Here is a 20067-nt window from a genome sequence, read left to right on the forward strand (position 1 = left end):
CAGGTTTTTATTTTAGAAGTGCACGTGCTCTGTGTGAGCAACAAAATCTCTTCAAGAAGCACTGAATTTTTAGATGTAGGTCAAATACCAGAAAATCAAAGTAAGTACCTTTGGACTGCCAAGACAGATGTCTAAAAAAAAGCTTCTTGTGCAATTAGACTGCAGGAAAACAAACAAACAGACAAACATGCCAGATATGATTCTTCAACAAATGAAGCATACTTGCTGAAATTCCAAATGCAGCTTGTTTTGGGGCAGAGAATCATGTTCTAAAATAGAACATTTTCAATGCTTGTGACCAAGGCACAATGGCAGTGCTCTCTACTTCAGAGATAACCAAAGTATTCCTGTACTAGCAGAATGTGTAAACATGTATGAGATGGGAACACTAGGAACTCAAGGAGGCCTGACGGGAAGCACAACTCATGTTGTCATCACTGGAATACTGATTAGAAGGGAGATGGATTTCCACAGTTAAGTCTAGACGTACTCAAGTGGCACAAACAAATGCTGAAGGAGCAGCAACTTGATCTCGCAAGCAGAAGCAGCCTAGGTTCTTCATAAAGCATGTGAGAGCTGGGCAGACAGCTTGCTGCAGGCTTCTCCAGCAGAAGTGCTGGAGCTCAGGTTTGAGTCACAGTTATCAGGAGGTAGCAGGGATCAGGAATTTGCCAGGGGTGAGCAACTCTGTTTACTGCTGAAGACAGTTTGGTAAGGGACCCTGCGAGGCACAGGTCCATTTGTAGCTGTAGCTAGGTGTAGCAGAGGCACTGGAGTAATTTGTAGCATGCTCATAAATAATGCAGTGAGAAATGCATTAATTAAAATCGGATAATCCCTAGTGAAATTAATTCTGCTGTTGTGCAGAACAATAGATCTACCCAGACAGACGTATTAACAGAACTGCATCTTCCTGACAGCTTCCTAATTAAGAGATTGATGCCAAGATCAAAGGGTTTAATTTGCACATGGTACTTCCTCTCACATTTCCCCTGCAGACAAATCAAAGCAGCCTCATCATTCCCACATCACCCAGTCCTACATGCCAAGCATAATATTAAGTTAAACTAGTTCTTTTTATGCCGTTTGTGGGGGGATTGGATATAACAGTTTCCAGGTTAAACAGTTCATTTGGAAGCTCTCCTGTCTATAGTAACCGCCTTCTTGTAAGCAGATTTGTAGCTTTAAGTCACTGATGTCTGTTAACTCTGAAGGGCACACTGCGGAGAACAAAGCAAACTAAAGAAATACATACCAGAAGAGGATTTTTCAAGTGCATCCCTTGATTGTCTTGAGCATTCTGTCCTTCGGGGAAAGGCTTATTTCATTCCAGGCAGTTCATGATGCTGGACTGAGGCAAACTGGTGAGGCACTTGGATCTGTGTCATTACACACCTCCACGCTCGCCAAGTGTGTGCTGCTTACTCTGCTTGCTAGAAGACAGGTCACTCTCCTGCACTGTGCAATCCCATTATGGTCTGAGTGTCACTCCATCCTTCCTTTTGGGATGCAGCCAAGAAGGTATTAAAGGAATACGTTACAGGTCAGTGAGTGCCAAGTTCTGGCTCACCAAGGACAAAGACAAGCACATGCAAGCTTGCATGCTAGAGCACACACACACACGTTGGCTGCAGACCTGCTGTCAAAACTGATGTCGAGTTATTCACTGTTATGGAGATAAGGAGGTTGCTTGATACAGCGGTGCATGTGGAGATGTCACAGCATCATGCTTGTGGTTAGCTTTCCTTTCTGAGAGATGGGAAATTCATCACATTTAGGAAGGAAAGCCTGCTCACTTTCAACAAATGCAGAAATTATTTATTTTCTCATCACTGCAGCCTCTTTGCAGGTGGAATTTGGGACAATGGCTTGACATCATTGCAGAACATAACATATTCATAAATATCTAATTTTCAGGGTTGATTACCCTCGTACTCTGATCCTGCTTTACCTGGTGTGCTTCCATGTTTCCTAGGCACTTTGGTACCATTTCCTAGCACATCAGTGCACATTCAATCTCTTTTTTTTTTTTGTTAATTTCTATTTATGTTTCTCCTCCTTATTTTCTATTATTTTACATTTTATTTCCTACTTTTGTGCTTTGTCTGCAGAGACCTTCACTGATTGTATTGTTATGAGTTGGATTAAAGTCATCATACCGCCTTCTATTTAATTTCTTTATGGAAGTCAGATCAGTGAAACAGTAGGAGCCTCCCATCAGACACAGGCACATATGCCTCCTCCTAGAAAAGATCTCAGTGAAACCACACAGAACAAAGAGCTAAAAGCAGTAAGAGTCACATCAGAGAAGGAAAAAAGGCATAATACAATCAAGAACACAATTCTGAGGAGAGTTAAAAGACCTTTGAGACTATCTGGAAAAGAGCAGTGAGGAAGAGACCTTCTCTTTATGCTTCATGTACACAGATTTTCAGGGGGGAAAAAAAAAAGGGAGAAGGATTTTTGCATTTTTGGTAATATAGGATTGCATCAAAGAAATATTTGACTCTGCTGCTAATTTCTCCTTCTAAGTGAAACAGAAGATTCTGCCTCTTTGAGCAGTGCCTTAGGTCTGACAGTTTAGCTGTATTTAGCATGGTAGAATGAACTTCATGCGTTGTATTGTCTTTGCTGTTGGGGTGTATGTGTTAAGACAGGCTTAACTTCTCTGCCATCCACTCTGAAGTGCTTCTAGCACAGAAGAAATGATGACTCATTTACACGTCAGACCAGAGATCTCAGCTTATTGAACTGTAATGTCCCTGAACAAGAAAGGAACGTCAGATTATAAAAATCACTGTTATTAGAAATATCTCAAATTACACAGATGTTTTCTCTTTGTCACACTCTGAGAGAATGAAGATATTTGGCACAGAACGAGAAAAGAAGATGAGCACCACATGGATTTATTAGGCTGCCCATTTTAAAACGCTTTATCGATGACAGAAGTCATAGCTTGTAATCCTCAAACTCTGGCATGCCAAATAACTGAATTATGCACCTGCTCTGAGTACAGAGGCCACTAAAACAGAACCCAGCGATTCCTGATGGATCTATCTGCCCGTTTACTCTGGAAGTAGGCAATTCAGAGGCATTCGAGGCGAACTTCCAGTTGACGCTGAAGGCTAAATGTGGAGGCACCACCCATGCATGAACTGTGTTGAACCACAGCTTCAGATGGGGCAGTCAGACCTGACTCCACTGAGACAACCACTTCTTGTTCCTACTGCTGGCCTGCTTCCTTGGGGGCTTCCTCCTCCTGCCATCTTAAAGAGATTCACGTTGCTTCTTGCTATCTTCATTTGCAGGGAGCAAACAGATTCATCCATTTCCTAGGTGGTACATTCTTTATTACTGAAGGCAACGGATGAAGCTGGGGGGCTCCCAGCACGTATGTGATGGGCAGAAGGGACACCCGGGGTTCCCAGTCCATTCTGGGTGTGTAGGCAGTCATCTAACATTTTGGATCCCTATTTTCAGGCTCTTGGAAGCTCTCACACTGCTCATACATGGAATCACCATTATTAAAATAATCATTTCACATTTCTTTACAGTTCTCATTGATGCAAGGGCTCAGTTTATTACTATTATTATTATTATTATTATTATTTTCCTCACAGGCTTCTTCAGTTTCCTCGCAACTTGAGTCACTGAATTACAACAGGTCCCAGAAGAACACACCAACAAGAAGTTCCTTTTCCTGTCCTGTAGCCAAGGGATTGCTTGGGGCGCGATCTGCTCTGCCCACTGGCAGGGGGATCCCCAGGCTGCATAAAGCAGCGAATAATCATCCATTGCCAGTTCGCCACCATAGAAATCGGTGTTCAGTTCCCACCGGCTCCAACGGCACATCCGAATCCCCCGCCGCTCTCTCAGCGCCCGCTCCCGCCCGCGCCCAGTCTGCAGCGCTCCCTGGCGGGACTCCCGAACTATCGCGAGAGCTACGGGGTCGGAGCGCGAGGAGAAAGGGGCGGGTGCTACTCGCGCGTGCGCGTGGGCGACCGGTGGCTGTTCTGAGGGGAGGCGCCATTTTGGGCCTGTGCAGCCGGGCGGCGGCGGCGGTCGTAGGCGGCGGGTCTCAGCGCTGAGCGCCGCGCTGAGGGCTTCGCCCCGCCGCCAGCCCCCGGGTCTCGCGGGGCCGGCGGCCTGCCATGGAGAGCGAGTACTACAGCGGGGGCCAGTCAGGTAGCGGCGCGGGACGGACGCTAGGGCCCGGAGGGAGGGAGGGAGGGAGGGACGGACGGACGAGGGGGTTGTGTCTCCCTGTGCCCCAAGCAGTCTGTGCGGGCTGTGTCCCTACATGACCTCACGGCTGTGTCCCGGCCCGGCTGCTGGGCACCCCGGAGCCTTCAGTTCCCGGTACGCGTTGGGAAATGTCACCGGGTTTTCCCTTGTTTTTCCCGTGAGCAGATGATGGTGGAGCTACTCCGGTGCAAGATGAAAGAGATTCGGGATCTGACGTTGAAGATGAAGGAAACGAGCAGCATTCTGGATCTGAGAATGGAAGTGTAGGGCACCGTTCAGAGGTACTGTTAGTGCTTCGTGTAGATGGCTCTGTTGTTAACTGACTTTCGATTTAAAGATGTATCGCAACCTTAATTGAGTCTTCAGTGTTTATTCATTTGGTCTGGAGGGCTCTGTGTGGCAAAACTTTACTTGCAGAAACGAATGTCTTGTCTCAACTCTTGGCTGTTGGGTCTTCAGTTGTTGTAACAGTAGTCACTGTTTGCACTAGAAAAAGTGTAATGTGCACTGAGTTGCAAGAAGATAAACTTACTGGATTTTAAATTCTGTGCAGTGGGTTGAAGGGTTTGGAATTTTGCTTTAAATTTGACATAGTAATGTAAAACCGTGCGTCATGGAGGTATAGATTTCCTTACCAAAGAATAAATGCTTTCTCATCTTCCATCTTTGCTTTTGGATGTGAGCCTTGCCTCTGGAGTCTGTTCTGTGGTACGCTTTTCACTTTGTCATTCACAAAGGAATAACTCTCCCTGTGTGGAAAGATGGGTCTTCTTCTGAACAGCTTTGTGCTTTGAAAACTTGGCCCCTTGAGAAAAGGTGCTGGTGTTGTGATACAGGGCTGTGTTTGGAGGAGAGGTGCTATTACTCATGGTTTGACTCCTGGGGTTTAAAAAAAATTCTGATAAAAAAGTATCTCCTGTGTCTGGGATGATTCTGGGGTTAATCTTGAAGAATTTCTGGTGTCTTGAGATGATGGAATGACATCAGGTTTTCCTTGGCCTTGATGGGAGGATTTTGGACTGGAAAATCCCAACTTCTGCCATCAGAGTTCTGCTATGGAGAGCTCTTCAAAATTAAAATCAGAGCCATTTTACTCTGCTTTGCAAATTGTGTTGCGTGTTGCATGAAGATCAGAACTGACTTTGACATCCCTTGGGCTTGGTATCCATTTTAAAAAATTGCTTAAAATGCATGGTATGGTGTTTTTTAACAGATTGGTGTTTCAGAAGCTCAACTCTGCTGTGGGGTAACTTGCAATCCTCATTTACTGAATTTGTGCTTTCATCAGAGTTAGGATGTGAAGGTTTGGTGTGAGTGCAAAAGGAAAGCGCTCACTTTTTTGAATTTGAGTGCAAAGCACATTTGGATTTGTTTCTAGAGATGCTGATATTTGCAGTGAAAGATACTGGACTGCAGGGGATTTGCTGTCAGTCAGCATCTGCCATTGAGACAGTTGGGATTTCCGTGTGGGAAAGAAACATAATTTTATGCGTGACAGAAACAATTGTCTTTGATAGGGATTTTGTACTTCTGTTTTAATGGGGAGGAATCATAGCAAGAGCATGGAGAGCCGTGATGCTGCTACAGTTATACTAAGCTTTATGTTCAGTATTTGAAAACTGGATCAGTTGTTCTTCTGTGCTCCTGTTGAGTTTTAATTTTGTTTCCTGTTATCAAGTAATTGAAAATCTACCCTAAAGAAACAAAGCTTTGACTGTTTACATCTTCAGTGTGACCTGTTGTTGCTGCTTGGTTCTCTGCATGTTCCTCCAGCATTGTAAGGGCTTTGTTCTGTGATAGCTGTGAATCTTCCTCTGTAGGCAAATTAAAAAGTCCACTTAAAAACAAACAAATGAAAAATCCCCAGTAGCATTAGAAAAACCCTTTTTATCTGGGAGTAAATGTGAACCCCCAGGCCTTAATGCTTGGCTTGATTTGTCTGAAATCATAAAAAAATGATTTAGGTGTTTTCTTTTAGTCATTTAATGCTTTCCTATGTCAAACTCCAAATGCAGCTTGGCTGACAGTGTGGAGCTGCTGTCTCTGAAAGGAGAGTAGCTTTCAGTAATCTATTGTTCTATTTATCCTAAATTTTCTCTCGTTATTTTTTTCATCTTTAGGAGTTTGTGGGAGGAATGACATTCAAAGGTAATAATACCTTTGAGACAGCCCAATCAGTTAAGTCGATTTAATTCCTATTTCATCTCAAATTCAGAGCTCAGATACAAAGAACTGAAGTTTTAAAATTTCCAACTTTTTTTACAGGTTCTTAACTTTAAAGAAAAGGGGGATCCTGAGGAATTACTTAAGTAGGTCTCAGGTATGTGGGTTTTTCTTTTCCACAATTCTTTTCTGGCTTTCCTTCCCCCAGCCCCACTTTATCTATAAATGCTCTCTTTGATGTCCTTACCGATTCTGTTTCGGTCAAATGGAGTCAGATGGCACGCAGTTTTAGTACAGTAATGAATATTAAATCACGTTTACAGTGTTTGTACGGGTCAGGTTCACATGGAAATCTTCAGTGATTTAGATCGTATGCTCTAAGCAAGTTGCTGCTGTCTTCATGATTGAAGTTTTGGTTTGACTGTGACTCTTAACAAACACACAAGTATCTTTCACTGAAAGCAAGCTTCCTGAACTGCCTACGATGGTTATGTGTGCCTTAGTTTTATCAACTGCCATTCATGAGATTGTAGGGGATGGGTCACTTTTGTTCATCTTAAGGAATTATCAAAGTAGTAAGTCATAAAAGTGGCTGCATGTTGATCCAAAAACCTACTTTCACGATGAAATTTTCATGTAGAAGGATAACACTGTAAATTTGATTTTGGTGTATTCTGTATTTTATACTGTACTAAAGCCTCACATTACGGAATTGTCAGTTAAAAAATATTAAGGACATCTCAATTTAAAAGTTTATAGATAAAGAGGAGGAAGAAAAGAAAGCAAAGGAATTAGAGAAAAATGTGGTAGCACTTACCTGAGACCTACTCGTTTCTGAGGATTTCTATTCTTTTAGCCCAGTAATTGGACAAATAAAAAAAATAAACACAGAAGACTCTAAATGACATCATGGATTTATTGGAACATACCTTTTTAGTGATGAATTGTTTTTTAAGGAAGGTGGGGGAGGTGTGTCAGGGAGGTAGAGGAGAGACCAGCACTCTCCTACGATGTTTATCATCTCGTTGTGAAGTTGCTCTTGCTTTTTGCATGGAGTACATTCCCAAGCATTCAAGGATGTATGAATTGTGTTTGGCTGACCTCGCGCCGATGGCTGCGGACAGGGCCTGCTCGTTGTGCCTCGCTTCTGAGCGAGTCAGCTCTCTCAGCTGTGCTTTAGAAGATGCTCAGTCCGCTGTGAGGCAGTGCTGAGATGAGGCAGTACCTGTCACATCCCTGCAGGGCTTCCCTGGGCTGACATAACGCTGCTCTTTCGATTGGCTTTGGTTGTTTTCCTGATTCAGGATCAGAGCAGGGGGTGCCCGTGCCCAACCTCTGTAGGGTTGCATGTATTACCTGCTGCTTCCCAAGCTGTCTCTTAATCCGTTCTGCTGTAGGTGACAATATCACAGTGGAGTTCAGAAGCTGTAATTATCACTGAGGTTTGTGGTGCAGAGCACTGTGTACTCACAGTGGGAGCTAATTAGGGTGCATGGATGCTCTCCTTCCCCAAGCACCTTCCTTCTCAAGTGTGACCGCCTGGTTGTGGTAACAGATGAGAGATTCAGTGTGTTGTGAAGTGCTGTAGTAACACTGCTGTGTAATTGGAGTCAAGTGTTTTGTGTAGGAAGTGCTTTGTAGCTTAGTCATATGTTCTGAATAGGTGGCTGTATAGCCTGCAGCCACGCTTTTGCTCTTAGAAATACCGAGTGATAAAGAGTCACTGTGGTTTCAAGTTGCTTTTTCAGTTCTGTTTAATGTTTACTAAAGACTTCTTAGTCTTACAGCACTGAAGGTGACAAGCCTGATAGCTTAAACAGTCCTGTTTCTCTTGTGTTCTGTAGTGATGTTTAACAACATGCTTAATTATAGTTGTCATAATTGTTAGTACCTGTTCAATATCAGACATCTGAAATCAGGAGAAAACAGGCAAAGCACATCAACTTAAACGTACAGCTGCATTTCAGTGCCTCTCAGTGATCCGATCTGTAATGCTGTTTCAAGAGGCTAAAGCTTTCTTTTATCTTAAACAATACAGTGAGAGAAAATACATCATATTCATGTTCTTAGTTTCAAGCTTGGCAGGAGAGGGCAATCAAATTAATATTTTGAAGAACAGAAAATAAAATCCTGTAACAAACAGCGATTTGGGTGCATCTTCCTCTGTTGTGTGCCCTCAAATCAGTAGATATTTAATCTTTTTATTTAAAACTCCTGACTTAGTTTTTTTAACTGAAACACCATTCCTGTCAGTGAGGAGGGATGAGAACTGCAGAACAGTACCAGCAGTGTGATTGAGAAGGCTGCCAGGGAGGAAAGCGCTCGTGTTGTAGTATTGAGGAAGGTGGAAATAGTGTAGTTGTATTCGAAGTGCTGGTTGTAAATTTATGTGGTCTGACTTTTTTTTTCCCCATTGTATGGTAACTTTCTTTTACTTATATTTCAGTCATGTTGAATTTACAGTTGTATCAAGTGCTAGCCAAGGGAATAAATGTATAAGATCCAGCATTTTAAGAGTTATTGTACTGAACAGTTTGTATAAATCTGCCAGGAGTAATTCCTAAAAGTGATCAAAGTTTTGCTTTATTTAAAATTCCTTCTTATCCATATGTTATGAAGATAATAACTGTTGTAACTGTAGGGTGGATGGACCTGCGTTATTGTGTATGGCTCTGAGTGTGGGGGAAGAATGTGGGAAAAGAAAAATAGAAAATGTGTTCTCCCAATGAAAGGACATCGGTAACAAGATGTGGAGGCTTTAGGACAGAGATGTGCAATTATCTCCACAAACGGAGTGCTTCTTGGAATACGGATGCTAATGGAAGGAGTCTGCAGCCGAGAAGGCAGAGTCGCCCTAGAAAGTCTCTCTGTGAAGCAGAGAAGCACGTAGTAAAGCGGTTCCTTTCCGGCGTCCTTTCTGGCTGAAAGTGGCTGTGGTGGCAGTGACCATGTAGTCAAGCTGAATCAAGAAGCGGGAGTTCAACAGAGGCTGTTTTCTTGGGCAAATGCAGAACTTGGATCTTGTGAAGCTGAAACAACATTCTGTTGTCTGCACTGATGGAGGCAGGTGTCTTGTGATAGATTTTCCCAAAATGGCTGTTGTTGCTGGGTAGAAGACATAAAAGATTGTGTTCTACTACGGGTTTAAGGTCGGTCTATTTACAAATAGATACTGAGTAGGCATGGGGGCTGTGAGCTTAAGAGGCAGAAGTGTTGGGGCTGTGCTTACATCGTTATTTATCAAGACACAGAGCTTGTCAATAATACCCTAGCTGGTCTGACTAAAGCTTTATGTATTTTTTAATGGGCTTCTGATCTTGGTGTGTTTTTAAATGTTGAAAGAGCACAAGCTCTCTTGAGCTTCATTCAGAAAACAGTGCGTCTGCAGTTTCAGTAAAATGTATTTCATACAAAAGAGTTGATTTGGCATCTTAAGAAAATGACCAGTATGGGAGGTCGATTATTTTGAGGGGAGTTGGGCTAATCCACTTGGAAGTCTGGACTCTCTAAATGGAAGCCTTAAAGTACTCTCCCTTGAGGGAGATGGACCTTTCTTGGACGTCTTAATTTGGAGGCTCTTTTTCTATTACTCTTTCCAAAATAGATTTGAGCAGCAGGACGGACACAGTTCCATTGATCTCTGAAGATTTTCCTTGATCTGTGGTATTTGATAGTTTTTTGATAAAATTTGTCTAGCAATTCTTTCTATAGAGAAAGTATTTGAGTCTGTAGTAGGTTGGGCAATCAAAGGGGAGGAAGGACAAGCAAGGAATGCTTTTTGTTCCTTGGTTTTTTGCTTTCTTGTCTGAGATCTTGTTTGTTTTTTCCAGAACGAACACAGCGATGGAGAAGATGATGGGCAAATGGGAGAGCCTCATATGACAGACTCTGAGAATGAAGATGCACCGAGGCAAAAAGACAGTGACTCAGATAACGAGGAGCCTCCAAATCACAATGCCAGCGATTCAGACAACGAAGCAGCTCAGGGAGGGAAAGACAGCGACTCCGATACCGAGGACCGTCCAAACCAACACTTAAGTGACTCTGAAAACGAAGATGCCTTAAATCATCAAGCGAGTGACTCTGAAAATGGAGAACCTCCCAGGAATCACAGTAGTGACTTTGAAAATGAGGAGTCGCAGAAGCAGCCGGCCAGCGACTCAGAGAATGAGGAGCTCCAGAAGCAGCCGGCCAGCGACTCGGAGAGCGAGGAGCTCCACAAACAGCTGGGCAGCGACTCGGAGAGCGAGGGCATTGCCAGGCACAAACCAGAAATAGAGTCTGATGATAGCGATGGGGAGGACAGGAAGGAGGAGGCGCAGAACGATTCTCACCGTTCAGATAACGAACAAGCGAGGGAGGGATTTCAGGGTTCTGACAGTGAAGAAGAAGGTCCTCAGAGACGAAAAATATCGGACAGTGATGATGATGATGAGAAAGAGGAGGAGAAGACGGTGAAGAGGAAAACAGCCATCCTCTCTGACAGTGAGGATGAGAATGAGAAAGCACGTAAGAAACTTGAATGTGAAAATAATGTGATCTGACCAGCAGTAGTGATGTAATTAATATCTAAGATAAATGTGAAACTGCAAAGTAGGTTTGTTCTTAGAGCACTGCTTTACTGCTTTTGGGGAGGGGGTTGTTTTACGTGCATTTCTGTGTGAATATCCAGTGCTTTGGAGTGATAAGTAAGTTTAACAGAAGAATATTCTGCTTCTATGATCTTGGTTTATACTGGAATCTGTTGTCACGTTGATTGTTTCTGTTACAGTTATTCCTTGATTTGCTGTTATTTCTCTGGTCATATTTTTCCCTCTGTTTTGTCTTAAATATACTAGGAGTGAGAGTTTTGAAAGTGAAAGTTCATATGGAAAGATGTGCTTTATGGAGTTTTATTCAGTTACTGGCTGGATAAAACAAATTTCAGAATGAAAGTGTTTTCTTCTCCAAAAGAGCAGTTGTTTCAGTGTAGGAATGAACGCTAATTGGCTTCCCTGCTGTTCACATTGAATTTGAGAGAGAACAGCTGTGGGAGCACACCGTTGTCACTTTGCTTACCAGGGCAGGCAGTAATGCTTCTTTCCATTGGCAGCTGCAAAAAAAGTACGAATCCTTTCTGATGTTGAAGAATCAGATAGTGATGCTGCTTCAGAGAAATCTGACAAAAGGAAGAAAAATATGGTATCAGATAGTGAAGAAGAGGAAGAAAGAAAAGAGGATACTGGGAAGAAAAAGGAAGAGAAAGATCTGTTTGGCAGTGACAGTGAATCTGGAAATGAACAAGAGTAAGTGCTTCTGGGAATATGAATTCCTTCAGGGTTGCAGGGAGTGACACTGATGGTGAGTAGGAAGATGGAAAAGTACCAGCCAGAATCTACCTTTATGGGTATTGCCAGGGGGGTCAGTGTGGCAAAATGAAAGGGGTGGATCTGCACCCAGTCACATTAGAAATGACACGGAAAATGTGTTCTCTCTGCTGCTGTGTAAACAGATCAAAGTTTCTGTTATCTTCCCAGGAACCTGATCGCAGATATATTTGGAGAGTCTGGTGATGAAGAAGAAGAGGAATTTACAGTAAGTGTTACTGTGGAGGTTTGGTATTTAGTTGACGGTATAATCTTCGTGGGAAGCTCTTCCCAGAATGCCTGTGCATTCCTGTTGGAGGATACTCTGTCTCAGGAGGGAAGTCTTTTTATCTCCTGGACTTTCTGAGGCAGGCTGAGTTGAATAATTTTCACCACTCTGCTATTGAGAGTCACTGGTGTGAAAGCTGTAGGTGAAAATCTGAATCTTTTGTTTCTCTTCCAGATAAGTCTGAAGAGGGTTTAGAGGAAGCCTTGAGAATGTAAAAGTCAGGCACCTGAGTTGATGCTAAGTCTTAATTCCTGTACTGACTTGCACTGTCTTTATTGTCAGGGCTTTAACCAGGAAGACTTGGAAGAAGAAAAGGGTGATGCAGAGATGAAGGAGACAGCAGATGAGTCTGACTCTGATGATAACGTTAAAAGAGGGAAGCAGTAAGTTGATGTGTTACATACTTTGTTAATAAACACAAGATTTTTGCAGAAGAGCCTCTCCATAAACCAGCTTGACTTCATGCAGCAGAGGCAAGGGAAGGGCAGTGTCTCAACATAAAGCACACATTCTCACTGACTGTGACATAGAGTTCTCTCTGCCTGTTTCTGCTCTGTCTCTTCAGTTTGGTCACTTGGCAATCCATAGCAGATAACTAGAGCAGCAGCACAGGTGGAGCATTTTGGAGTTCCCATCAAAACTTACAATAGCTGCTGAGGCAAACATCCTCCTGTACTTGTAGCAGTTCAGTGCAAGGCTGCTTGTAGTAGCATTGGAGTCACAGTTCTGTTTCTTTCCTCACTGGGGATAAGGTGTGATTTGACCTCACCTTCTCTTTTCTGTCCTTGTCTCCTCTAGTAGTGTCAGAGGAATGCGTTGCAGGTACAGGAAAGCTAAATCTTGGACAGCTTCAGTGACAGCTTTAGCACTTGTACCCTGATGTCTGTAGCTGCTTCAGTAAAGTCTTACAGACTTCTAAGCACACCTCAGAACCACTGAAGCTCTTTCAGTGTTTCCTCATTTCCCTGTTAGTGTACTGAAGACATCTAATATCTTCCAGGGACATTGAGACAGAATTCTAGTAGAGTTCTGGAGCACCTTCAGAAGGGTGATGCTACAGAAATATAAAATTATTTTCAACAAGGACAGGGAGTTAAACTCTCTTCTATGAGCAGACTCTCCTTGCATTTCAGTATGGACTTCATGTCAGATTTTGACATGATGCTGCAACGAAAGAAGAGTATGAGTGGCAAGCGTCGACGAAACCGTGATGGTGGGACGTTCATTAGTGATGCAGATGATGTGGTCAGTGCTATGATTGTGAAGATGAATGAAGCTGCAGAGGTGAGTTTTCTGTGTTCCAGGGACGCTTAAAATTAATTTCTGTTTTGCGTTCAGTGAAAGAGGTGTGTTTGTCTGGTACTCAGAAGTATAACATAATCTGTGTGCTGTGCGTATCTGAACAGTTGATGAGAATTTTGCTGGTCTGAATTCAATATTTTCTTTCTGTCGGAACTTAGGTAAATTGTTTTAAAGATTATGGTTAGTAAATGTGTTAACACTTTCATAATTGGAGATCAGTTGCCCTATAAAAAGAGATGAAGACGTGTTTTATAAAATGTATGTACATCAGATACTGAGAAAGGAACTATATTTCATTATACAGTTACTAGCATGTAGAACTTAATTATTTGTTCTGCAGAAGAAACCTTTTCTAAAAGTGCTTGAATGACAGTAATGTGTTAAATTGGTAGAAACATAGAATTAGGGGAAATTGGAGCACAGACACCTAACTAAGTGCATCTGACACTGTTCTAGCACGTGATGCACAACTGTGTACTTTTATGTTAGTTACACCATGCTTTATCCGAAACCTCTGCATTGTACAGTTGTATTCATTGAATGCATGTGTTTTCACTTCTTACAGTTTGGTTAGTTGGTTTTTATTGTTCAGATGTGAGTTTACTGTCAGAGTTTCTAGGTAAGCTGCACATACCTCACATGGAGGACCCTGCAGAGCTCCAGTTTTATTGCAATAGACCTGAATCATGAAGTAGAAAAGCATGTAATTCTTGGGGAATCTCCTAATGTGATACTTTAAGGAAATGTTGATTAAGGAGGGGATTTTGTTTGCTTATTTATTTGAGAAATCATCATATAAGATGTGTTTCGGAGCTGTAGGAAGGAGTGGCACGGGGTCACACATGAAGTGAGTCACAGGGTCACATGGCACATAAAGTCAGTGTCATTCTGCCAAAGGTGCCAAAGGTCTGCACTTCTCCAGTTATCCACTCACCCTTTTCCTGTAAATGCTGTAATGGATGAGAATTGCTGATTCCTTCTTTTATCATCTTGTAATTCCTCAACTCTCTACAGGAGGATCGGCAGCTGAACACACAAAAGAAACCCGCACTGAAGAAATTGACTTTGCTGCCAACTGTAGTTATGCATCTTAAAAAGTGAGTCTGTCTTGGAGCTGCTTATTGTCTTGGGGAGCAAGTGGATTTCATAGGGTGACATTCCAGTTTAATGAGCATGCAGGGAAACGTTTTGGGTAATTGCTGGAGATAGGTGCCCTCAGAACTAAAATTACACCTAGTTTTACCTATTAAATATACTATTGCACTTGGAGGAGCTTTATGTCTTCAGATCCAGATGTGTTGCATGACTGTGGATTCTTTGTTCTTTAAACTTCCTAGGCAGGACCTCAAAGAAACGTTCATCGATAGTGGTGTAATGTCTGCCATCAAGGAGTGGCTTTCTCCTCTCCCAGACCGAAGTCTGCCAGCACTGAAGATACGAGAGGAGCTTCTGAAGATCCTGCAAGAGGTTTTAAACTGCCTTCTAACTGTATTTCATCCGTGAGCTTTCAGTTGTGCTTTGGGGAAAGGCGTAGTGCTGACTGCTGTGACACTGCTGGTGGGCCCTGTGCTGAAGTGCAGGAGAAAGCAACCACAAATTACATGTTTGGTTTAAATGTGCATCGTTTTAAGTGTTCCTTATGTTGTAGGTATGCTGTCTAGCTGAACAAAATGCGGGTAGGGAATTGCAGACACTGAATTGTTAGGAAGATTTTGCTTGTGATAGCAATAAAGCAGAAAGCTGTGTTAAGTAGCAGGCCAGGAGATATTTCAGAGAGCCTCTCACAAACAGCACGTGTCGAATTCCCTGCTCTCTACCAGGGAGTTCCCATGCTCTGGCATTTCTAGATTCTGGAATCTGGACCTTAGTCACTTATCTTCCCTCATTGCAGTGGTTCATGTGTTGTGATGGTTCACTTTAGGTTGGCTTTGCTGCATTCATGAGCAGAGTATGGCATAGCCTTGAGAGAGAGGCAGAAGCTAGATTTGCCTTGCAGCATCACTACTTGGCTGTGAGTGTTCAGAAATATTTGTCCTTGTGCAAGGAACTGCACAAGTTCTGACCCAGTTAAGTTGTACTGGAATGCATTTGCTACGTGAACTTGAATCCTTACAAAATGCTTGTTTAGGAAGACAGTGGTATTTTGGGTAATATAAGCACAAGAGCATTTGGAATAAACACTTAACAGAATTTTGTTTTCTATGAAACTCAGTGGCACCATTAATGTTCAGACATTGTTGCCTTTTTCTGACTTCTCCTTTCTCTTGTAGCTGCCAAGCGTGAGTCAGGAGACCCTGAAGCACAGTGGAATTGGACGAGCTGTGATGTACCTTTACAAGCACCCCAAAGAGTCAAGACCTAACAAGGATATGGCAGGGAAGCTGATCAGTATGTAAACCTTTTATCTTGCTTCAGTGAGGTCTCTCTGATAATTTAATTTCTATCAGTCTTTCTTTTGCATGTTGTTGCAGTCTATAGTAGAAGTCACTGCAGTGTGAGATTTCTCCTTGGTCTCATGGCTTTGTTTGCAGGGCTCTAAATGAATGCTGTTAGGTTCCCATCTGCATGCACTTTTCCCTGTTTCTGTCTGTTTTGCTTTAAAATTAGAGGATAGCTTTTTATTTTGCCTAAATTCTTCCTTGGCAAGTTGGCTGCGTCTCCTACAAGTTACTGAGGATGGAAGGTGCTGTCAGAAAACAGCCCTTTCTCTGAAGTTCAGTGAGATCTTCGATGGCTGTCTAAAAATCCACTACTTAAACAGCTGTAATGTCGTGTGGTGTGTTCTATCTTGAATGACTACAAGCTGATCTAAAACCTTTTTTCTGCTCTTCTGCATGTATTTTTCTTATTTCTAAAGTAACACTCACTGTGCCATGCAGGAGGTTCTGACACTGAGTGTTCCTAGAGCTGAGAGCGTCCAAAAAAAAACCCAAACAAACAATGCACTGAACAGTGAGCAGAAACAGACTTCATGAGTGAAACCTCTTTCTTTCTGTGTGCAACTCTGGGATTTCTCTGAAATACAAAGAGTTCATAGATCAGCTACTCAGCTGGAGAAAAGTATATATGAACCTCGAAAGGAATGGTGTGTAGATAATAAACACTGATAATAAGTAAGTTTAACTCATCTATTTATTTACTAGATGAATGGTCTCGTCCCATCTTTGGGCTTACCTCAAACTACAAAGGCATGACAAGAGAAGAGAGAGAACAGAGAGATCTGGAACAGATGCCTCAGCGGAGGAGGTTGAGCAGGTAGGAATAGCAGGCAGAAATGTGAATGCGTTATTTCTCTTTCTAGGACTTCCCATAAAGAAAAACTGTGTGCAGGTAGTGGGGTAAATTGAAGAACAGTTATTTCTGACCTCAGTTTTTTTTTCTCTTACTGTACTTGATTGTCCTTTGAAGTTACTATGTTTGTCTGTGTATGAATACTTAATAAAGATGGATTTTTCTTGCAGTTCTGGCGGTCAGACTCCCCGCAGGGATCTGGAGAAAGTGTTAACAGGAGAGGAAAAGTGAGTTGAAGTATTCTTACTGATTTTTATTTGAACTAGAAAAAGGTATTTCTAAAGAACTAACAGTACACATTCATTTTGAGGCTTTGAAATCAGTGATAATACTCTGTTTCAGAATTATCTGTATCTGAATCAGTCATAGCTCTGTTGGAGGCTGCTTTTACCTAACAGGAACTTTCCTTTCTTCAGAGCTCTTAGGCCTGGAGACCCAGGTTTCTGTGCCCGTGCGAGGGTGCCAATGCCCTCCAACAAGGACTACGTGGTCAGGCCAAAGTGGAACGTGGAGATGGAGTCCTCCAGGGTAAGCTGTGGTGTGGGGTGTTGCTGGGGCCTCTCCTAGTGACTCTGTGAGTGAGCTGGGGACTTGTCACCTTCCAGCTGTAGATACTGAACAACATAGCGATTCTTTTTATGTGCCTCTTCTAATAGGAGTAGACAACAGTTTTGTTTTCAGATAAGCCCATCAAATTCTTTCTGCAGGTATCGTTGCTTCTCTTACCAGAAAGAGATTTTCACCTTATCTGTTCTAGAGCTTCTCTCTACTGCGAGAGTTTGGTTACAGGCCTCTTATTTTCAGAACGTGTTGAAATAAAGCAGCAGTTCAATAAGTATGCCACTGATATTTTCTATCTCTCCCCCATTTTTGTTTCATAATCTTCTGATAGTATTTTGATTTGGGAAAACATCAAGGTTTCGGCAGCCATTAACAGCTTCAGTAGAGGCCTGTGCCTTGTTTAATTTGGTTCTTCCATCTACTTGGTATGGTTTTCATTTAAAGGCAGAGCACGTGGTAGAACCGATGTAAATGGAAGAGGTAATAACTATTGTAATCTTTCTGCTGTTATCTTTCCTTCTTTGCATTAATTGAGATGTTGTTTCTAGCCCGGGACTATTAAGAGAGGTATTAGTCGCTTGGAAAAGCACAAGAGACGGTTTGCTGAACAGAAACGACTCAGCAAAGTGCATCGGGCCATCAAGTTCAGCATTGAAGGCAACAGGATGCCCCTGTAGCCATGACACTGCCTTCCCCAAGTTTGAGAGGTATCCCTCAAGGGAGGTGTGAACAGTGCATGTGCTTCAGCTGTTGGCAGATTGCACACACAGGAAAGGAGTGTGTACACCCCAATTAAACTTGGAAAACTCTCCTTGTACTCTCTGATGTCTGCACTGTGGCCTAAACTGTAATTTGTACAGGAAAAAGTCTGTAGCACGTGACACCTGCCGTGCTTCCTGCGCCTGTTACTTCCATGGTACCCAAATGATGAGTATTATGTGAGAATCCCTGTGCTCACAAAGCTCTGCACCTGTGGCTTCTGGTGCTTGGCATACCAGCAAGTCTGGCACTTGAAACTCATTCTTACTTGAATTCTCCAGGTTTGCCTGGACAGATGCACAGAAATTCTTAGCTCTCAGTGTAGGACTGTGGTTTTACTGAGACAAAACGAGATGTTTGTCACACCTCTTTCCCACAGTCATTGACAGCATGAGATTCGGGGGGTGGTTGTCAGAAACAGGACAAGACTCCCCTGCCACGAGCGTGGAGTGGAGGGAGATCAGTCACTGATGTGCATCAACATGAGAATTGTGTGGGCAGTGCTAACTCTGCGTTCAGGTTCTGTGAGCAGAGGTGTTACCAAGGAACAGTGATGTGAGGCAAGCACAAATGATAGATGCTGAGTTTAAACTTCATATTTATTCATGTAAAATGACGATGAAAAACAAACCTAAAACCCAAAGCATGCATATAGATATCTCCCCTGAAAAGCAGTGAACTTCCAGACAGAACTTGACTGAATTCTATGAATAAATAGAGTTCATTTTAAATGAGTATTCCGTAGCAGTGGAACCAGAGGCTCAGTTCCCAACAGCTGCTTTGGTCAGATGCTAAGTAGCATGTTCCACATGTTGCTTTTTCCCAAATGTAAAAGGTGTGAAATTTCCATCACTGTTTCTGCTGTCCAGTTAAAGGGGAACTTGCATCTAGGAGGTGGTTGTGGTGGTTGTGGACTGGAATGTCCTTTGTCTTCAGTGGCGTTTCTCACCTGTGAAATAACTGCTGTGATGTCTGTTCTTCAGCTGCAGTTAAAACACAGAGATGAAATGCAGCAACTCCTAGTAACTGATCTGATCAGCTTTCCTTAGGCATTTCTTTCACTTCCAACCTCACTCCTTTATTTCCCAATAATCTCCCCGCTCTTTTTAAGCACTGATGAATTAATTGCAAAATAAATCACAGTTTGGAATTGATGCGTCAACTCAGTCAAGTGTAGCTGCATCTAAAGCCTTCCCCAGGGGGCCTGTGTGTATGGCACTGTGCAATATATCTGTCACTGCGCTCCAGACAAAAGCTATTCCAAACTGTATGTTCTGCCAGCGTGTCAACATCTCGTGTGTCTGTTAACCTCTGCAGTGGGAGAGCTTTCCTCTGTGACGTGTGTGTGATCACTGCCATCCGTGGGCTGGGAGGCTGGGGGAGCTGTGTGTCCACGTGGGGGAGCTGAGGGCAGAGCTGCAAGCCCCTCCCCACACCGGGGGCTCCCTCAGGTCCCACTCGCAGGCTTCACCTTGCATGCGTTGCTTTTCTTGAGCCTATGGGACGTCTGCTTTTTTTTCAGTGGTAATTCCTAGTTTTGTTTTTTAAGTTCCAGGGGAGCTCTAAGAAAGGGGTGAGTCGACTGGACAAACAGATGCGGAAATTCACAGATATCAGGAAAAAAAGCAGATCGGCCCATGCGGTGAAAATCAGCATTGAGGGCAATAAGATGCCATTGTGACCCTTCACAGAATACCCTGTGATCTCTGCTGTAAGACAATGCACCCATAGACTCTTGGGAGACCTTAATGTTTTTTTAACAACTCATTTGGGTTTTGTAGTTGATCTTTAAATTGTTGGTTCAGGTTCTGGTATAAGATAATGTCCAAAGACTGTGAATTTGGGGACTTCTTTCTCCTGATTGTATTTAAACTTGCTCTACTGTGTCCTTTGTACAGATCACACATTTGTTGTATTGCAACTCTTTAGACAATAAAACATCTTCTGTTTTTTGGGGGTTGTCTGTTATTTGCTCAGAATGATGTGTATGTGGAGCGTGGAGGAGAGAGTGAGTACGTGAGATGTGAAGAAAAAATGAGCACCTGGTGTGTGGAGAAGCTGATGATTGCGATTTGTTTCTTGTTTTCCATTTCTTATGTGTTCAGTGCTTTT

The 20067-nt window shown here is 42.8% G+C and overlaps 1 protein-coding gene across 4 annotated transcripts; it reads left to right on the forward strand.

Annotated features, from left to right (window-relative positions):
* The first annotated feature begins 4002 nt into the window (after positions 1–4002).
* On the forward strand, positions 4003–19907 carry IWS1 (interacts with SUPT6H, CTD assembly factor 1). 4 transcript variants are annotated; one of them, XM_052687391.1, is made up of 15 exons: positions 4003–4185; positions 4411–4526; positions 10239–10917; positions 11501–11693; positions 11925–11982; positions 12325–12425; positions 13176–13326; positions 14359–14441; positions 14682–14811; positions 15615–15732; positions 16488–16599; positions 16806–16862; positions 17052–17163; positions 17745–17903; positions 19505–19626. In XM_052687391.1, exons 1-14 carry the CDS (start codon positions 4152–4154, stop codon positions 17871–17873), a joined length of 2073 nt encoding a protein of 690 aa, XP_052543351.1. In that variant the 5' UTR covers positions 4003–4151; the 3' UTR covers positions 17874–17903; positions 19505–19626. The 4 variants fall into 4 exon arrangements, with proteins under 4 accessions (XP_052543351.1, XP_052543350.1, XP_052543352.1 ...); XM_052687392.1 differs by lacking the exons at positions 4003–4185; positions 17745–17903 and adding exons at positions 6366–6422; positions 6511–6565 and having other exon boundaries at positions 19505–19907; XM_052687393.1 differs by lacking the exons at positions 4003–4185; positions 17745–17903 and adding exons at positions 6366–6393; positions 6511–6565 and having other exon boundaries at positions 19505–19907.
* Positions 19908–20067: the final 160 nt, after the last annotated feature.

The sequence above is a fragment of the Tympanuchus pallidicinctus genome, unplaced genomic scaffold, assembly GCF_026119805.1.
Source record: "Tympanuchus pallidicinctus isolate F22 unplaced genomic scaffold, pur_lepc_1.0 scaffold22, whole genome shotgun sequence".
NCBI lineage: Eukaryota > Metazoa > Chordata > Aves > Galliformes > Phasianidae > Tympanuchus > Tympanuchus pallidicinctus.